This window comes from Maylandia zebra, linkage group LG16, assembly GCF_041146795.1.
Source record: "Maylandia zebra isolate NMK-2024a linkage group LG16, Mzebra_GT3a, whole genome shotgun sequence".
Lineage (NCBI taxonomy): Eukaryota > Metazoa > Chordata > Actinopteri > Cichliformes > Cichlidae > Maylandia > Maylandia zebra.
In genome coordinates this window covers 35,779,938-35,798,008 of record NC_135182.1, presented here as the reverse complement: position 1 = coordinate 35,798,008, position 18,071 = coordinate 35,779,938, and the positions used below count along the sequence as shown (strand labels likewise).

The following is an 18,071-nucleotide window of genomic DNA, read 5'->3' as shown; positions in this document are numbered from 1 at the left end:
CAGCACAGACACTGCGACAACGTGCAACAACGCAACAATGACCGCGACGATCATCGTGCAGCTATTATTTTTAAAACTTGTTGTCTCTGCTGGCGCTTGTTTTCTTTTCCAGTCAGTTTGATAAAAAATCCTTTTTGATACAGATCCAAAGATCACTGAGTCATGTCCATTAGCTTTGCTGCACATCACAGCCACCGAGATCTTTAGCGGTGTTATTTATCACTCCACCACAGTAGATTGCTGTACAGTTCGTGGCATCACGACTGTTTAAATAGATATATAACCATGGGTCTAATCCCGAGCTCAGTCCTGCTTCCACGATCAGACGAGATGGGGCGTGCTCAGTGCGCTATGCCCGTAAGTATCCCACGGTGGTTAGCACTGTTGCCTCGCAGTCAGAATTTCAATTCAGTTCAACTCCACCATCAGGCCGTCTTTCTGATTTTACATGTTCTCCCCGTGTTTGCGTGGGTTCTCCCCGGGTCCTCCAACTTCCTCCCACAGTCCAAAAACACGCAGTTAGACAGGTCAGGTTAACTGCTGATTCTAACATGCCCACAGGTTTACATGTGAGTGCGAATGGTTGTCTGTCTCTGTGTGTTGGCCCTGCGACAGACTGGCGAGCTGCCCAGGGTGTACCCTGCCTCTCGCCCTATAACACCTGGGATAGGCTCCGCCCCCCGACCCTGAAAAGGATGGATGGGTGGGTCTAATCCCATTTACACAAATTGTTTCACAAAAACCATTTCAGTCTCTTTGGATAAAACTCAAGGTTATCCAAGATTACACGTGTCCGTAGCTCCCGATTGGTCGAGAGTGTGGCGCGCACATGGCATCGCCTATAAAAGCATTCACTTACGTCAAGGTGTTTACTTGTTTATATAGGTATTAGGGGCATAACGTTAGCAACATTTTCTGGGTTGTGGAAACTAATAATGTTCTTTATCTGTATCAGCTAATGAACTGGACAGGAACCCACTCACGCTGTACGTGCAAACTGGTTCTACTTCCAACTCGTCCCCTCGTAGCTGCCAGCATCATAGAAGCATCCGGTATATTCGTACAGATGTTTTCTGCAGGCAGGTTTTCATCTACAACATGCTGACGCAGATTTCAGGCGTTCAGAACGAACCTACTCGCTGATAGATGGTGTGACACGCTGGATTGAGCGCTGATACCAAGAATCACTCCGTAATGAACATCCTCCACCCTTCTCATTATGGAAAGGGTGAGAAAATCAATCATCAATCATTGCTCTGTTGTGTTTTAATTATCTAATGCTCCTAATTCTTCACATAGAGTGAGGCACAGCTGTTTGCATGCACTCTCTAAACAGCTTCATTTTAAAGCCACTTAACTGGTTAAACGTGTAATCCTTTCACACTCTGAGTAATCCTCGGCACCAATCTGATGCACTTGTGACAAGCTCCACTCACCCATCACGGCCAGAGCTGTGCCTTTGGCTAACTCCCTCTTTACAGTCTCGAGCACCTCCAGCCCACTGCCATCCAGATTGCACCTGTTGATGGTCCCGTTGGTCGAGCTTATCCAGTACAGCTTGTTGGCAGCGTAGTCTATCGAGAGGCCTGAGACACAGCGAGTCAGGAGAGGATATCGAGTCAGCAAAGAAAGCATCATTAGGGACAAAAATACAAAATGTAACATTTGAATATGTAAAATAATGATGGGTGTAGATTAAAATTATGTTGTCATTTGAGGTATTACAGTAAAAAAAGGACACTTGGACATTAATCCATCTTCACACAGCTCCTCTCACGAGCAGCTGAACTCAGAACCGACTTTATGAAAACGTTTGTGAGGTCAGTAAAGTCTGTGTTTCAAACACACTGAGTATTAAACACTTATAAATATTAACTTGGCCGGTGTTGCGCCAAAAACGGATTGTTTCCATGTGTAATGTCTTTACTTATATTGATAAACAGACCTTGTTGAACAGGATTTACAAATGCGATGTGTATAAAATGTAAAAACTTGTGTTACTGTAGCTACATTATAACCAGTCTGGACACTTGGAATATGTTTGCAGGACTTTTGTTATGTTTGTCGTGCTTTCTGCTGCCCTGTTGGCCAGAAAGCTTAAAAAAGACAATTTTAATGTCAACCAGATTTTTTAACTGGATAAATAAAAGATAAAAATCACCGACTGCAGCTTCGATCTTGTGACAGGAATGTTTTTGTGGCTCAAGATGACTTGATATCATTCATGACCGACACTTAAGACGTGTTTCACATATTATAGGTTATTTTTAGCAGTTTAAATCCAGACAGTTACTTTTTGTACTGGGATCCACGTTAACGTTAGCCACGTCACTGCTATCAGGTACCTGCTAGATTATCAGGTAGCAGCTACCTAATAGCAAAATGATAATGTTAATCTTGGAGCTACACATCAAATATTATAAGTTCTGTCCGTTTGTATCATTAATATCGTTATTAATTAATTTAACAGTTTCTTATTTGGTTATTTCCCCCCCGATATCAAAAATAATACCGTGTATCGAGTCCTCTCACTGGGTATTTCTGAGAACAAGTGCACTACACGGAGGTTAAGGTGATGCAGTTTTGAAACGTACCTCTGTGATGCTGCGTAAATGCTTTTCCTGCTGTTTGAGTGCGTGCTAATAGAAATGCTCACGTGTTTACTGCTGCTTGTTTGTGGGGGATTTGTTTAACAGGACTCCAGCTGGCTTGAAAAATGAACAAACAGGAAGCAGACTGCTTTTGAATCCATTTCCTGCCTGATGTAATGGCGGGAATATCACTGTTAATGGTGGGAGCTAAAAGCAATTTCAGTTGTGTACCTCTGGACAACTCAATGTCTCCCACCATGTGTTGGATTTATGTCTGGCAGATTCACAGTCACAATGCATCATTAATTTACTCTTGTCCCCAGGTCTGCCCCATAATCATAAATGAAGCCAGTGAAATATTGTGCAGCATCCTATCTGTATTGCTGACAGGCCCAGGAGCATGAAAAACCCTGTGAAGACGACGCTGCTGTGTGTGACAAATTGGGTGTTTGACCTTGAGCTGTGTAACAAAAGCGAGTCGAGATGAAGAACAGACGATTGTTTTTGCTAAATCGAGCTAAAGCTTATTGTCAGGGATGAGTCAGCATCACCTGACGCCAGCACAGGAAACATTACATATTCATACTAGAGATGGCACGATACCACTTTTTTATGTCCGATACCGATATCATAAATTTGGATATGTGCCGATACCGATATGTTTTTTAATCAATAAAACTGTTTTTTTAATATCTTGCTGCATTTTGTATAAGTTCATACTCAAGTTTAAATAAACAACAACACTAAAGCTATTCTGTTATACCTGTATGTAAAAAACACACTCCACCCAAAATATTTCATAGTTCAGCAAAACTGATCAATCTAATAAACTTAAACCTGCTCCATCCTCCCTATTCTGGTGTTTTAAAGAGTACTTAGCAGAAATATTTAGCAACCTGACTAATAGGGCTGCAAACTCCCAGCAAAAAAAAAAAAAAAAATAGGGAACCACACCCCCCACCTCATGATGCTTAATCGACGTAATCAACTTTGTAATCAACTGCTCTGCCACCTGAGCTACAGGTGGCAGAGCAGGTCAGCCACTAATCAGAAGGTCGGTGGTTCGATCCCAGGCTGCCTCCTAGCTGCATGCCAAATGTCCTTGGGCAAGATACTAACCCCATGTTTGCCTACTGGTGGTGGTCAGAGGGCCCGATGGCGCCAGTGTCCGGCAGCCTCGCCTCCGTCAGTGCGCCCCAGGGCGGCTGTGGCTACAATGTAGCTGCCATCACCAGAGTGTGAATGTGTGTGTGAATGGGTGGATGTAGTGTAAAGCGCTTTGGGGTCCTTAGGGACTGAGTAAAGCGCTATACAAATACAGGCCATTCACCATTTAATTTGATGCAGTGTGGAAAAAAAATGCACAGAAATAAATTATTTTTTTAAAAATAATTAAATAGATTCAACATCTTCCTTCAACAGAACTGCAGACTGCACAGATGCTACCTTCCCAAAGGAAAAAGTACTATAGCTTACTAGGGTATATTAGACTTAACAGTTACTATATGCAGTAATGGACTTTGGGTGTCAGATTCAGATAATTATTTATTAAAAGCTCGACATTTTAAATGAGAATAAGAAAGAAAAGTATGTCTTTGTGCCCCCTTTTCCCTGTTCATGCCCTATCGGCCCCCCTGGCTAAACTTTGCTAGATCCGCCCCTGCACAGTTACAGCCGTCAGCTGTAGAAAAGGATCCTGGTGTAGAAAGTAATATTAAATACATTCTAACAACAGCTGATCAAGCTTAAACGTGCTGCTGTTGTTCAGCCGCTGGTTTCCTCTTTCTGGTGCAAAGTGGGCCAAAAACAAAGAAGAGAGACGGACTCGCGACAGAAAAGCCGATCAGCTGATCATTAAGCAGTTTCAGATTGAAGTAGCAGCAAGAAGAGGCAGTCGCTCCAGGTATTGGTTGTTAAGCTTAACACTGGAATGCTTTACAAACATTCAGAGATGAACTTACACACTTGCTTTACTTCTCTCTGGGATCACTTCCTCAGAGATGAAATGCTGGTTTGGTAGCAGGCTTCAAAAACACACAGCCACTCTATCACGTGACCACACTGCTCCGACATGCTGAGGTTATGAGCCGAGTTACGCCGTGTCGCAAGTTTTGTGAGGTGCTTTTTTTATATTTAATGGATCGGATTACATTTTTTTATTTCTCTCCGATATCCAATCCAGTAATTTAGGTCAATATCGGACCGATACTGCTACGTAATATCGGATCGGTCCATCTCTAATTCATACATCAGCTAAACATACTTCACATGTGGACCTAGAAATACATTCACAGTGACAGTGAATCCCGGACCCCCCCCCCCTCAGCACTTCTTCAAAACTAGTTCATTCAGCTACAACAAGCTCACCATCCTGATTAACAAAACATGCAGGCAGATATAAAGATACAGAACACATGTTCCCTCCAAATAATGCTAAACTGTGTTTGTGGCAGCTCACAGCACGGTGGATGTTTGTGCCGTGATGTTGCACACGCATGCAGGCAGACAAACACAACGCAGTCACAGCGAGTAATAACAGAAATATGAATCTCATGAACATTACGCAGGAAGCACTAACTAACCATCCAGTTAATGATACTGGTGTCATTTCTGAAAACCTGTGTTGTGTAAAAATACATCACAGCAGAGCGACAAGGTCGGCGCTGCCAAAAGTCCACGTGTGCACCTTTGGATGATGTCATGTTCCTTCTGAAAAACCGACAGGTACATTTTTCTACTGATCAACTAAAGAAAAGGAAGCAGTTATAGCCGAGGACAGCAGCTGTGCATGAGCCAGCGGCTCCACAACATCAGGCTGAAGAGTTCTAGAAATCCTGCTAATTACTGAAAAAAACATCTTAAACTCTTAAAAAGTGTTGGTAATATAATTATTAGTCTTTGAATAAAATTTAATCTTTTTAGTTTTCTAAGTTTTACTTTCAAGTATCTGAATTGTTCCTTTTTACTGTATTATTATCATTATTGCTACATCGTGTAAATTTGTTACATTTAGAGAAGATCTTTTTGAAACACTGCCTACATTTACAGTAACAGTGGTATACTTCACCCTGCTTCTCTTTTATTCAGCAAAAATCTCACTAATTCTTATTTAAAAAATCATGTTTTTAAGCAACAACAGTCTTTTCACAAGATTATTTCCCACACTCTCGAGTTTGGTGCCACGCCTCCGCCCTAAATGTCTTTGGTTACAGGATATTTGAAGGTTTCTTGGATGTCGGGCATGTTTCACATCTCACAGTCATTTAAAGGGAATCTAATGAATGTAATGAAATCATATTTGAATTAATGGCAATAAGCTTATTCTCTTCACATTTGAGTTTTATCTGCAGGAAAACCCGCTGCACTGTACAACACAACTCTATTTGTCCAGGACAAATATTCTTTGCCTCTCCCTCACACATCACTAAAAACGACATAAACAACAGTATCTCCATATCTACACTCGAGAAGGAATCCGACAGCGGCAACAACATGATGACTGGAGCCAGAAAGGTGAACTGCTGTACAGATGTTCAAAGGTGACAGTGGTGCCCGACCAATGAACCAGAACAGAGACCTGCCAAATAACTGCTGTCTCAGCAGATATCACTGAACTACCCTCAACAGCATAAAACCGATTGATTTACATGTTGAATGTGTTGATGTATACATGTTTGCTTCGGTTGAATAAACATGAGCTGATTTTTATCAGACACTTTAAGACCTTCCGCTTGTCCTTTTCAGGGTCGCTGGAGCCTATCCCAGATGTCACAGGGCGAGAGGCGGGGTCACAGGGCCAACACACAGGGACAGACAACCATTTGCACTCACATTCACTCGCACATTCACACCTGTGGGCAAGGACTATCCAATTCACCTGTCCCCACAAACTGCATGTCTTTAGATGGTGGGAGGAGGCCGGAGTACCCGGAGGGAACCCACGCAAACATGGGGAGAACATGCAAACTCCACACAGAAATCGAACTCAGGACCTTCTTGCTGTGCGGCAACAGTGCTAACCACCGTGCCGCCTATTTTACTTTACACTTTAAGACCTTCACCCAAAACTGCTTTTGGTAATATTTGATGATTTTGCCCAATCAGATAACTCGACGAGTTGCCAACAGGTACAACTATTACATCTAAATCTGTCAGTAAAAGTCAGCACATGCAAACACAGGATAAGTGAGTGCAGATGTATTATAGTGAGATCATTGTGCCTTTGACATAGTACAAATCACTTTGAACACATCTGGAATGACGTAAACTCCAGGACGTCTATTTGAATTAAACTGCAGACACACTCAGATGTTATTTTCTTGGTGGATCTATAATGTTTGAAGTAGGATATCAGACATTTTTCAGACATTTGAGCCACGATTAAATATATTAGACTAAGCACATCTGCTATAAATCACTTCGGTTAATAATCTGGTTAAATATCTTTAGACCACAGACTGTTTCTGCTTCACTCACTATGTGTTTATGCACACTCTGCATTTCATTATTAATCTCTGGCTCTCTTCCACAGCACGTCTTCATCCCCTCACTTCAACCAATCACAGCAGATGGCCCCGCCCCTCCCTGAGCCTGGTTCTGTCAGAGGTTTCTTCCTGTTAAAAGGGAGTTTTTCCTCCCCGCTGTCTCACACGGGGTCGTTTGATTGTTTCCCTGTTTTCTTGTATTATTGCAGGATCTTTACAACATGCAGCATCTTGAGCGAACCGCTGTTGTCATTTGGAGCTATACAAATAAAGGTGAATTGAATTGAATCAAAGATCAGGTACAGCTTGACAGCATGCCATCCAAAGCTCTCTGACTGACCTACAGGGTCCCTCTGATTCTGGTGGAGCACCTTGCTGTTGCTCCCATCCATGCTGGCCATGTTAATGGTGTTGCCGTCTGTCCAGTACATTTTCCTGCATGAGAAGATGTGAAACGAATATGCAGTAATTCAAAAAGGCAAAATATCAAAGTATAACATCAAAGTTATACAGCGCAATCAATGACTGTTGTTTTCTAAACTGTAACTTGAATGTGGGCCAAAACATTTGCTCTGACAGCCTTGTGAAAACACCCGAAGCATGTAGAACAGTTTCTATACAACAGGCTGTGATCCCTTGTTTTTCCAGGTGAGGCTTCCTCACACACTGAAGGTGAAGTACTCATAAAGTGCACAGGCTGCTCTAATCTACTTACCCCTTGGCAGGGTGCACTACAAGGCACCTTGGCTTATCAATGCCGTGGATGATGGACGTCTTTAGGGACCCATCAAAGCGAGCCACATTGATTTGGGACTCGTCATTTTCAGAGCTCAGCCAGTATAAGTTCTTGGAAAGCCAGTCTAAAGCCAGACCGCGGCAGTTGACTATATCTGTCAGGAAGGGCGTGAAAAAGCTGTCAGGCTCGTGCTTCAATGAAATACATGAAAACAAGATACATAAGAAGCAACATAACAACATACACACATGCTTATATAATGCAGAACAGATGGAAACAGCAACACATAATCACTGTGATAATAATTAATCTCAGTTACCAAACTTTAATATAACGAACACCTCTAAAGTCTAAAGACGTGCACGTTAGCTCAGAAAAGAACATGGTGTACGAATCCACACCCAACTGTGCTGGTACACCTGCAATCTCCATACAATTATCCTTATGTCATATTTAATATATTGATCATAAGAATATACAAACATGTGCATAATAATGTAATAAGAGAATAGTAATACCCACCCATGTGTACTGGTATATACGTGTTTTCTGTAACTGTCGCTCCACTGATGAGCTCTTTAGCTGAAGATTTTTGTCGATATCCAGGAATTTTGAGCTCTACTGTTTTATAAACATTATTCAAACTTATTATTTTTGATTAAGAAACCAAATTTAAGTTATTTACTTGCATTCCTGAACAGAAAAATATTTAAAGGGAATCTTGACTCTGAAAACTGAAGTCAGCTCGTCGTTGTCCTTATAAACATGTTTTTGACAGATTTCTCAAATATTTGTGTTTCCTTGTTTTTAGGACAGCTTGTCTGATAAATGTATTGAGCTGTGTAAACAAAACAAAAACCTTCAGGGTATCTTTTCATTTACTAACGTCTGGAATCGACTCACCTAAGGAGATGACAGTCTCGAGCTGGGTGCCGTTGATGAACGCTCGTTTGATCGTTTGAGTTTTGATGTCGGCCCAGTAGATCCTCTCCTCCTGGGAATCGTAGTCCACCACGGTGACGTCATCGATATCTGGCACCGTCAGAGCCGTCATGACGTTCATGTAAGGGTCGTCGATGTCCACGCCACGGATTTCGGACCGCCGCACATACAGGAGGAACCTTTTCAGCGCTGGTGAGATAATTAAGCAACCGATCACTTGGCATAGTGCACCTTCTGTTTTCACAGACAGGAGTTATAATAATGACCGATATGGACGTTGGTGTAATCTAAAGAAAGAGGAAATATAAAAGGTGTTCCCACTCACCAAAGCAGGACTGTTTGTTGGTGGAAAGCTTCATGAGGTGTGGACAGGTACAGGAGGCTGTGCGGTTGTAATTGATGAGACACAGATGTGAACAGGGACCACGTCCATCGTTCTTTTCACACGGGTTAGGAACTGACGGGAGCGAGGGAAGGGAGGAAAACACAACACAAAGTAAAATGAGGAGTTAAGAGATCAGACGGGATAATAACTGGATGCGAACTCGACTAAAAAGCCTCGGTGACATTTACAGGTCCGTCTGACTGCACGTAAGGAAACGAAAGCATCATTTTGCACTCGTGTGGCATTAAAGCAGAAAATAAATGAGAAAGCATGAAAGTGGGGCACTTCTGAAGAGAATAAATGAAAGCTCCGACACAAGTTCTGAACAAAGGTCACACTCACGAGAGAAACGCTGAAAAAGTCAAATATGTTAGGACGTCTGTTCTTAAACACGGAGAAAACGTTGGCTTTGCAGCTGATCCTGACGTATCTTGATGAGTTTGGAGGTTTACAAATACATGAAATTATACAAATAAAATCGTCTTTCATATTCTGCCTCTCGCATCAAAGGTGACAGTATCACTTGTGCTTCTGCTACCACAAACTAAAATGGTAAAATGGCCTGTATTTATATAGCGCTTTACTAGTCCCTAAGGACCCCAAAGCGCTTTACATATCCAGTCATCCACCCATTCACACACACGTTCACACACTGGTGATGGCAGCTACATTGTAGCCACAGCCACCCTGGGGCGCACTGACAGAGGCGAGGCTGCCGGACACTGGCGCCACCGGGCCCTCTGACCACCACCAGTAGGCAACGGGTGAAGTGTCTTGCCCAAGGACACAACGACCGAGACTGTCCAAGCCGGGGCTCGAACCGGCAACCTTCCGATTACAAGGCGAACTCCCAACTCTTGAGCCACAATCGCCCACTAAACTGAGCGGTGCCCTTGTAGGCGCAATACAAAGGACTGAGTTTGCACCATTTCTTACTGTACTCTCTTCACACTAAATCACCTCAGTCAGACTAAAGAAAATCACCCACAGTTCAATAATTTCTCATCATGCTGCAGTCATATTTCATGCATCAGAAAAAAGCATTTCTCTATCCACTCTGGATGATTCATGTCAAACAAGCTCATTCAAAGCTTATTTCCCAAGCTCCTTCAGCAGCACACTGGAGAACCTCGTTGCATTACAAATGCGGCTCATTTAGACTGAAAAGAAGCATCTCTGTCTTTGCATTCTGGAAACAACACCCGGCCGCCTCAGTATGCTAACAAGGAAACACGCTAACGGTGCTGCACTTGGCTGAATCGCCGTGTGGAGGAGCGACGGGCAGCAACATCGCAGCCAAAGTGTTGCTTTATTTGAAACTTTCAGAAGCAGCGGAAACTGTTACCTCTCAAAAACAAGAAGAAAACAAACACATTCATTTTCTGTTAAAGCCTCTGAATGCAGAACTTATATGTTTGTGTCCATCAGTCACTAAAGGAACAGAAGAAAATTAAGGTAGAGCTATCATCAGCTGTACGTTTCACGCCACTAAATAGATTATAGTGAAAAACTGACCCAACTGCTGAAAACAGAAACTCAGTGGAGACATTAATGTCTATGCAGTCTAATCACTGAGCTTAATGTAAGTGCACCATGATGTTACAGGAACACATCAGCATGTGTTGGTTAAACTGTTGAAAGTATAGATTTTTATGTTACTGCCTCTTTATAACGGCCAAATGAAAATAAGCTTCCTGTTGCTGTCATTCATTAGAATTGCCCCGATGCTCTCCTGGGCCCCCCTTCGGCCCCTGCTGGAAGCTTCAGAGGGAAGCTGGGTGTTGTGCTCATTTCTCCCACCTTCATTTCTTTTCCGATCCAGATGTTCAGGGGTCAGTGAAGCATCACATCCTGAGACACAGGTTCTGGCTAAAGTGACTAATAGTGAGCTCATCCCCACTTGAGCTTTTTCCAGAAAGGATTCGACGCGCTGTCTCTCTTCTTTGGGTGAAAGACCTGGCTCACACTCATCTACCGTGACTGCGAGGACAGAACGTCCACTGACACTGAGGTCCCTGTATTAGGACATGTCTGTTGTTAAAGACAACTTGATGCCATTTTTAACTAACCTGCTGAATTCAGTGAAGAGGCTGCCTGATAGCAGGCGTGAGGGAGAGAAATGATACAGCACAGAACTACAATATTGTATCACTATTGATACAATATTGATACAATGTTGATACAATGTTGATACAATATCAATATTGATATTGTATCAACATTGATACAATATTGTATCGATGGATGGATGGATGGATGGATGGATGGATGGATGGATGGATGGGTGTTGTTCAGTCTATCAGGTAGTGTTGTTGAGTGTATGAACTGAGATGACGTTAGCAACATTAAAACAGAAACCCAACAAGCACAGGACACACTTAGCGTGACCAAGGTGAGAAATCGAGAAAATAACACCGACTGCAAAGTTTTGGAAAACCATCGCTTTTCTTAAACACTCCAAACCCTGTAAAGCAGATCTGCACACAGCCGTACGCTGCATGCAGAGAAGCATAACGCTGGGTACGGTCTGACTAACTCAGATGCATGAATGTCACAGGCTGTGGATGTGACTGTAACAGCTCATGATGTCACAGAGGACCCGCGACTGTAATACCTGCAGTAAACACGTGGTCTACTCTCTAACACACACAGTTCAGTTTGTTAAGTATATGCAACGTTTATTTACTAATTTGGACATGTTAATCACGCCGTCTCCTTGACAACCACATTTTGCGGTAACAAAAATTAGGGCTGTCAGCGTTAACAAGCTGCCCCCGCTAACGTGTTGGCTCCGCCCAGCCCCACGCAAAGGGACTAGCCGCGTTAGCCGCGTTACTGCAGTTTTGGCGGTAACGTCATTTTAACGCGATTAACGCCGACAGGCCTGGATAAAATGCATACTGACATGTTGAAAGTTGCAGTGATAGTGTTAGAGTCACGGTAGCGCCTCTGCAGGCTCAGATGATTCCCAAGTCGAGCTTCTCCAACAGTTCAACGGCATCAGTAGAACTCACTGTCATCACCCTGTTGTGTTCTTACTCTCTAATATACAGTCTTAAAGAGGCGATAAGCTAAAGTAACCTTCTGCTCGGTCCTGGTGTCTCAGGTCCATAAAGCCTCGGCTCGTTCAGCGCGTGCATGCAGATTTACCGACAGGTCTTGGTGATGACAGATAAAACATCTGCATCACACATGAGGAAGGAGGACAGGGCTGATACTTGATGGAGACATCGATCAGGTTGTTGGCACATGTGACCAAACTGTCAAAATCCAGGTTTAATTCTGATGCATCTGTTTTACAAATAAATCAAAATTCAATGTCAAAGCACACGTTTTGGGCAAAGAAAAAAAACAGTTGATTGAAAATGCAGTCAGTGCTATTAATTTCAAGCCTGGCACTGTATCTCACAGCCCGATCTGCATATCAAATAAAACACGTGTAGGCCTCCTGTCAGATAGCTCATCAACTCTGCTTCTTTTGTGGTCAGGAACTTGGCTTCTTAGCGTCTCGCTGAATCGATTACCTGTTCCACGGCGATGCGAATACAGATCTGGAGTGAATATTAATGAAGTTTCAGAAGTATTTTGAATATTTTCTGCAATCACAACACCCCATTCACACTTTAATTGATTTGCTTATTGGACATGCCACAGTTATTCACTGGCAGATGTGCTTCTCACTCAGCAGCTTCCATTATTCACATTTTGTACAAGAAAAAAAGGGAATATAAGCTAATTACAATAATATGGATGGTGAAAAAAAAACATTAAAAGGTACCATTAACTCAAGCTAGCTAATTCTCTGCATGACTACCTTTTCATTCAGACACATGCTCATTGACTGACAGGCCAAATTAAGGCAAAGGCAGAAGCTGAAATTAATTGCAATATGCTTCATTTTTCTTCCTTTTGCTACATGAGACTGAATCCACAGTAGTTCCTCTAGTACGACAGGATTAAACCCAAATTCAATTTTTTATTGGTGTTATAACTGAATGCTCTGATTCATTATTTCAAACTCCTTAAACACGTTGTACACATCCAGCCATCGAAGCTTTTCCCGTTTCTAACAGCAAAGCCAGAAATAACGAGCTCACCTTGCGGTTGCCTGCTGGGGTGGAAGATCTGCAAGTCAAAAGGCTGAGCACTCGTCTTCTGGATGACCGTCACATTTTGCCCGGTCCACTTATTGGCTCTCGCTAAAGTGTTTGTCCTCCAGTCCGTCCAGTAAACACTGCCCCCGAAGAGAGACACGGCGAAGGGGTGGGACAGGTATTCGTGGCCCCTGAGGATCTCGATGACGCCCGTACCATCGTAGAGGGCAGAGAAAATGGCGTCGGAGCTGTTCAAGAGAGGCCGACAGCGTATCAGTGCTTTAAACGACTCTTCAAACGCATCGAAGAGGACGAGTGGACACAGGGAGATCACAGTGAAACCCTCCAGTCCACTGATGGACCTACTAAATTGTTCAAGACCCACTTAAACCAAGAGGTGGCCATTGTACCAGATATTACATTTTCTCCATTATTTCATGCCTGCTGGGAGAATTTAATGCCACACATGCCTCAGAAGTCCTACAAAGAAAATGAAGACTAACCGTGCATCGGTCCAAACAATTCTCTTTTCCAAATGGTCCAGTGTTAGTCCGTTAGGCCAGGCTCCAATCTCCATGTCCTTAAACACAATGTGTCTGCCTCCTCCGCTCATTGATGCAGCCTCGATTCGGGGGAAAGTAGCATCCCAGTCGGTCCAGAAGAGGATCCTTGGAAAAGGAAAAATGTTTATACAACAGACCAAGAAAAAAACATACATCCACAAAACTGCCTGTTAGGCTTTACAAGCCATCATTTACTGCTGTTTGTCAAAGCCAGAAGCTGAAAAATGGGGTAATTGCTCGCAATAAAATGATGCTGTAACTGCGTGTGTTAACACAGACAGTGGCAATGATGATTGTCCAAGAGCAGCACCAGCGATCCGGCGCAACCCTCAACATCTGTGACAGGCCTGGAAATGGGAGGCCATCTGTTTTATTATGACTTTTCACAGCTCAATGAGGCCTGAAAATGAACACCATTATTGATGCGGCCAGGACACTACCCCGAGTCCTACTCCAACGCAGCAAACATCAACGCTAACGCCGGTCCACAAAGTCATCCAGAACGGACGGGAAACCGGGTCCTCGAGCTTAAATCACACACCGACGACAACGACACTGTGTTAGGAAGAAATATCCTCGAGCAGATCGATAGCCTTATTCACTTGATAAGGCGTCCCTGATCAATGACCCACTACTTTGAGTGGATTTGAGTAATTAGATTAGAATTATTGCCCTGTAATGGAAATGCGCCTTTAGGCACCAAAAGCAGCCATTAATCCTACTCTGCACAACCATGAAATGTACTGTAGTCATCCTCCCGCTATAGGGGGAGTGCATGAGCAGATTACTCATTTCTTAAGAGTGTTAAATTGATTTTTGCAAAGTCTGGCTTTGCTCTAATCTTAAATGCACCGGCCAAAATATACAACTCGTGGTTAGTTCTCAGTGAAATCCGAGCAGCACACCAGCGGCAGAGGCAAACCGATTCATGCTTCATTTGCTGATGATGGATGCTGTAGACAGACAGTGTAAAATTAACTCGACTTCCAGGATCGCGGTGGTTACGCACATAACCGATTTCTTACTTTTGCTCTTGGAAAAAAGTAACTCGTTTATTTTTAACATGTCTCGGGTATTTTTTTAATGTCAAGCAGTGTCGTCTTAATGGGTAGAGCTCTATTATATTTATTATTATTAAGCACTGATGCAAAGCACTGAGGGTAAATTCAGATTGTGGGTGTGTACATGTTTAGGCGTCCTTGTGAGGACAGAAAATTGGCATGTTGCGTCTTTTACTGCTAAATTTGAGCTCACAGTACACTGCCTGTGTCAACAGGAGCGAACCACACTGCACTGGATCAAACAGGAGCAGCCGGTCATATTTCTGACGGGACATTTTGCTCCAGACCAGAACAGAACAAAGAGGTTTTCTTACGCTGGCCTTGAACGCCATGTCATAAACGTCCTGGTGATTCAGCCTCCTAATGACTCCTTTGGCTGGTTTCCGGGTGGGATGATTGTACAGCTTTGAATGACTTTAACCTCCTGAGACCCGAGCACTTTCGTAGCATGCATCTTTAATTTCTCTTTGCTATTTGGCTTTGTAGAGTTCGATAGAACACCATAAAGTCACATCTGACTAACGATGTGCAAAACTCTTTATTTGGAGTCTGAACACAGCAGCATTTAGTACAAAAACTAAATGAGAAACAACAACTTTGCCCCTTTGAACAACATGGCTCATTGGAAAGAGCAAAATTTAGTCTTGTGGTCTAGACAACCCAAAATGTGACGTCCCCACATGTGGACGCCCGGTCCTTTTTGGATCGTCTCTAAACTACACAGGTCAAAAGTATACAGACAGGCTCACATACGTACACTCACTTGGTTTAATTACTGAAATAACCGACTACAACTGACGATGTCTCTGTGGCAGAATAAAGACAGCGCTCACTGGACTCACCAATACTTCCTCAGTAAAGGTCTCAGGACGATGACATGTTCCCACATGCTGGGACAGGTTTCATCAATTCAAACAAAAGCATGTAGATATAAAGATGTGTCATCAGTTTCTGAAAGAAGACCTAAACTGTCATCCTGGGATGTTCAGGAACAAACCAACGCTCAAGCTGCCATGAACTGGAAACAGCTGCAACACCAGTGTGACCGACCACACTGGAACCAGTTTTACATCGCCATGGACTGAGGAGGTGCCCGCTCTGAAATCCACACCACGCTGCTGTCTGGACAAAGGTTTTCTGGTCAGAGGAGACAAAGACTGAGTCGTTTGGCTAAATGACGAGAAAGGTGAGGATGAGAAACTCCGATATTCAGATCCAAGCCTTTGTTATGCATCGACGTCCTGACAGAAAACATTCACCTGACTTAAAGCAGACAAACGTAAGCAGCAATCCTCACCTACATGTGTGTTAAAATGATCAAAAGCATGATTGTAATTACTTTCAGACATTTACCAGTTTATCCGTCTTTTATTCATTTACTTTGTGTAACAAAGACAGCATGTGGACAATCTCCACGTATAGAAACATAACCTCCACCTACTTCACACTAACTGAAGAGGACTTCTGAGAAGATGTAAGAAAACTATTATGCACGTAATAGCATCATTGTTTCACTAGCTGAGATAAATATATGCACATATATCCAGATGTCCTGAAGTTTGACTCTTCCTGTTCCCACGTGCTGGAATATGTTTCTTATAAAGGAGATTTAAATCACTCTAATCCAAAAAGCATTATTACAACAAAAACACACGTGAGGTACCTATAAGCCTGCAGCCTTTAAGCAATGCCTCGTGCATTTCAAGCTAAACATGACGAGCTCCCACTGTTCTCTTTCTCTTCAGGCACCAACAACATACGAAGTCTCCAGATGTGTCGTATCAGTGGCTAATAATGAGCTGGACCTGTTACGCTGCTGTTGCAGACATGCTTGCTGACTGCAGGGCACAGAAAAGTCATTCACTTCAAAGCCACAGATCATTCTGCAAAGACCCTCTCTGTGCATCTCAGCAGGATAAACAACAGCACGATTTGAAAACTGGGCCCAGAGGCGAATGATTCAAATAAGGACAAAGCTTTTGTTTTTAAAAACGGTGGTTAAAGTGTTTCAGAGAAAAACATTCTCGAAGATCAAGAGAGAAGTAAAGCATATAAAGCAGGAGGTACAGCAGCTCTTATTACTGGAATAAAGAGCAAAGCACTACTGACTGGATTTTATAACTGCTGCTTTAATGAACCCAACATGACAGACATGTTCATACATCAAGGCCGATGCAGACGTGAAGAGCAGACGGAGGATGTGCGTGTTTTTCTTTTCTCATAATTTTGGTGCCTGATGGAAAAACAGCTACCGAGTCTGTAAATGAGGGAGCTGGTGCCCAACGTACCCCTGTCCCGGGTCGAGAGCGATGGCCCGCGGATGCTCCATCCCTCCGGCTATGAGCGTAGTGCGCATGTCTCCGTTAAGCTTGGCCACCTCGATCTGGTCCAGATTGCTGTCGATCCAGTACAGCTTCCCAGTGATCCAGTCCACAGCCAGACCCTCCGGAGTGGCCAGGCCGTGCTGCACGACCACCTCGATTCCCGTTACCCCTGAAACAGCATTGGCAGCAAGACCGCATGACTTCACGTTCTTTCACATTCATTCAGCCCTGAACTTCTCTAAGCGTGCCAGAAGGCAAATGTCTGGATTTAACAGAGCCCTGCTAGCTCGTTAAGTCAGCGCGATGTGTGATTGAGTGCCTGTGAGAACAGACCCTAACCCTGGGCGCTGACAGCTGCGTGCTCTGCTCGAGTGCTGCACGTTCCCCACACCAAACTGCATGTCCTCAGTACTTCAGAGGACTTCAGACGACGCTTAGACCTGATGCTGCCAACAGTTTGCACCCATCATGTGTGGAAGTAGCTCATACAGCACTGACATAACCGACAGTCAGCAGGAAGCAGTGGTTAGTGCAGGAAAACATTCATGAAGCAAACAAAGAAACTGAATAATCTGGAGGGAAGCTGTTTATTACAAAAAAAGGCAAATGGATTAGAAATATATGAAAATCCATCAGCGATTCTCAGATGGATGGACTTTTGTGGGTGTTTCACAGAGGGTGGAACAGCCACAGAGGTGATATCACTGCTCCACAGAGGCAAATAAAGGCTGGGGAACTCAGTGAATGCACTGCCACCCACAAAAATAAAGAGCGAATGAGAAATTCTGATTCATCATTTTATGAGACTTTGTACTACAAAAGCTTTAGACTTGTGCAGTATTTTTAAGTTTGCTCAACCTGAGATAAACTGTAAGGAGCCAATATCAGCCC

General features: G+C 43.3%; 1 protein-coding gene across 2 annotated transcripts in view; it reads right to left on the bottom strand.

Annotated features, from left to right (window-relative positions):
* The window catches only part of lrp1bb (low density lipoprotein receptor-related protein 1Bb), a 262,406-nt gene that overhangs the window by 91,828 nt on the left and 152,507 nt on the right, over positions 1 to 18,071 (bottom strand). For both annotated transcript variants that reach the window (XM_076875387.1, XM_076875388.1), the window contains 8 exons: positions 17,145 to 17,349; positions 13,736 to 13,900; positions 13,236 to 13,480; positions 9,079 to 9,210; positions 8,715 to 8,942; positions 7,791 to 7,965; positions 7,416 to 7,510; positions 1,437 to 1,586 (listed from right to left, as the gene is read on the bottom strand). In XM_076875387.1, coding sequence (XP_076731502.1) covers positions 1,437 to 1,586; positions 7,416 to 7,510; positions 7,791 to 7,965; positions 8,715 to 8,942; positions 9,079 to 9,210; positions 13,236 to 13,480; positions 13,736 to 13,900; positions 17,145 to 17,349 — 1,395 coding nt within the window. The remainder of the gene's footprint in view (positions 1 to 1,436; positions 1,587 to 7,415; positions 7,511 to 7,790; positions 7,966 to 8,714; positions 8,943 to 9,078; positions 9,211 to 13,235; positions 13,481 to 13,735; positions 13,901 to 17,144; positions 17,350 to 18,071) is intronic.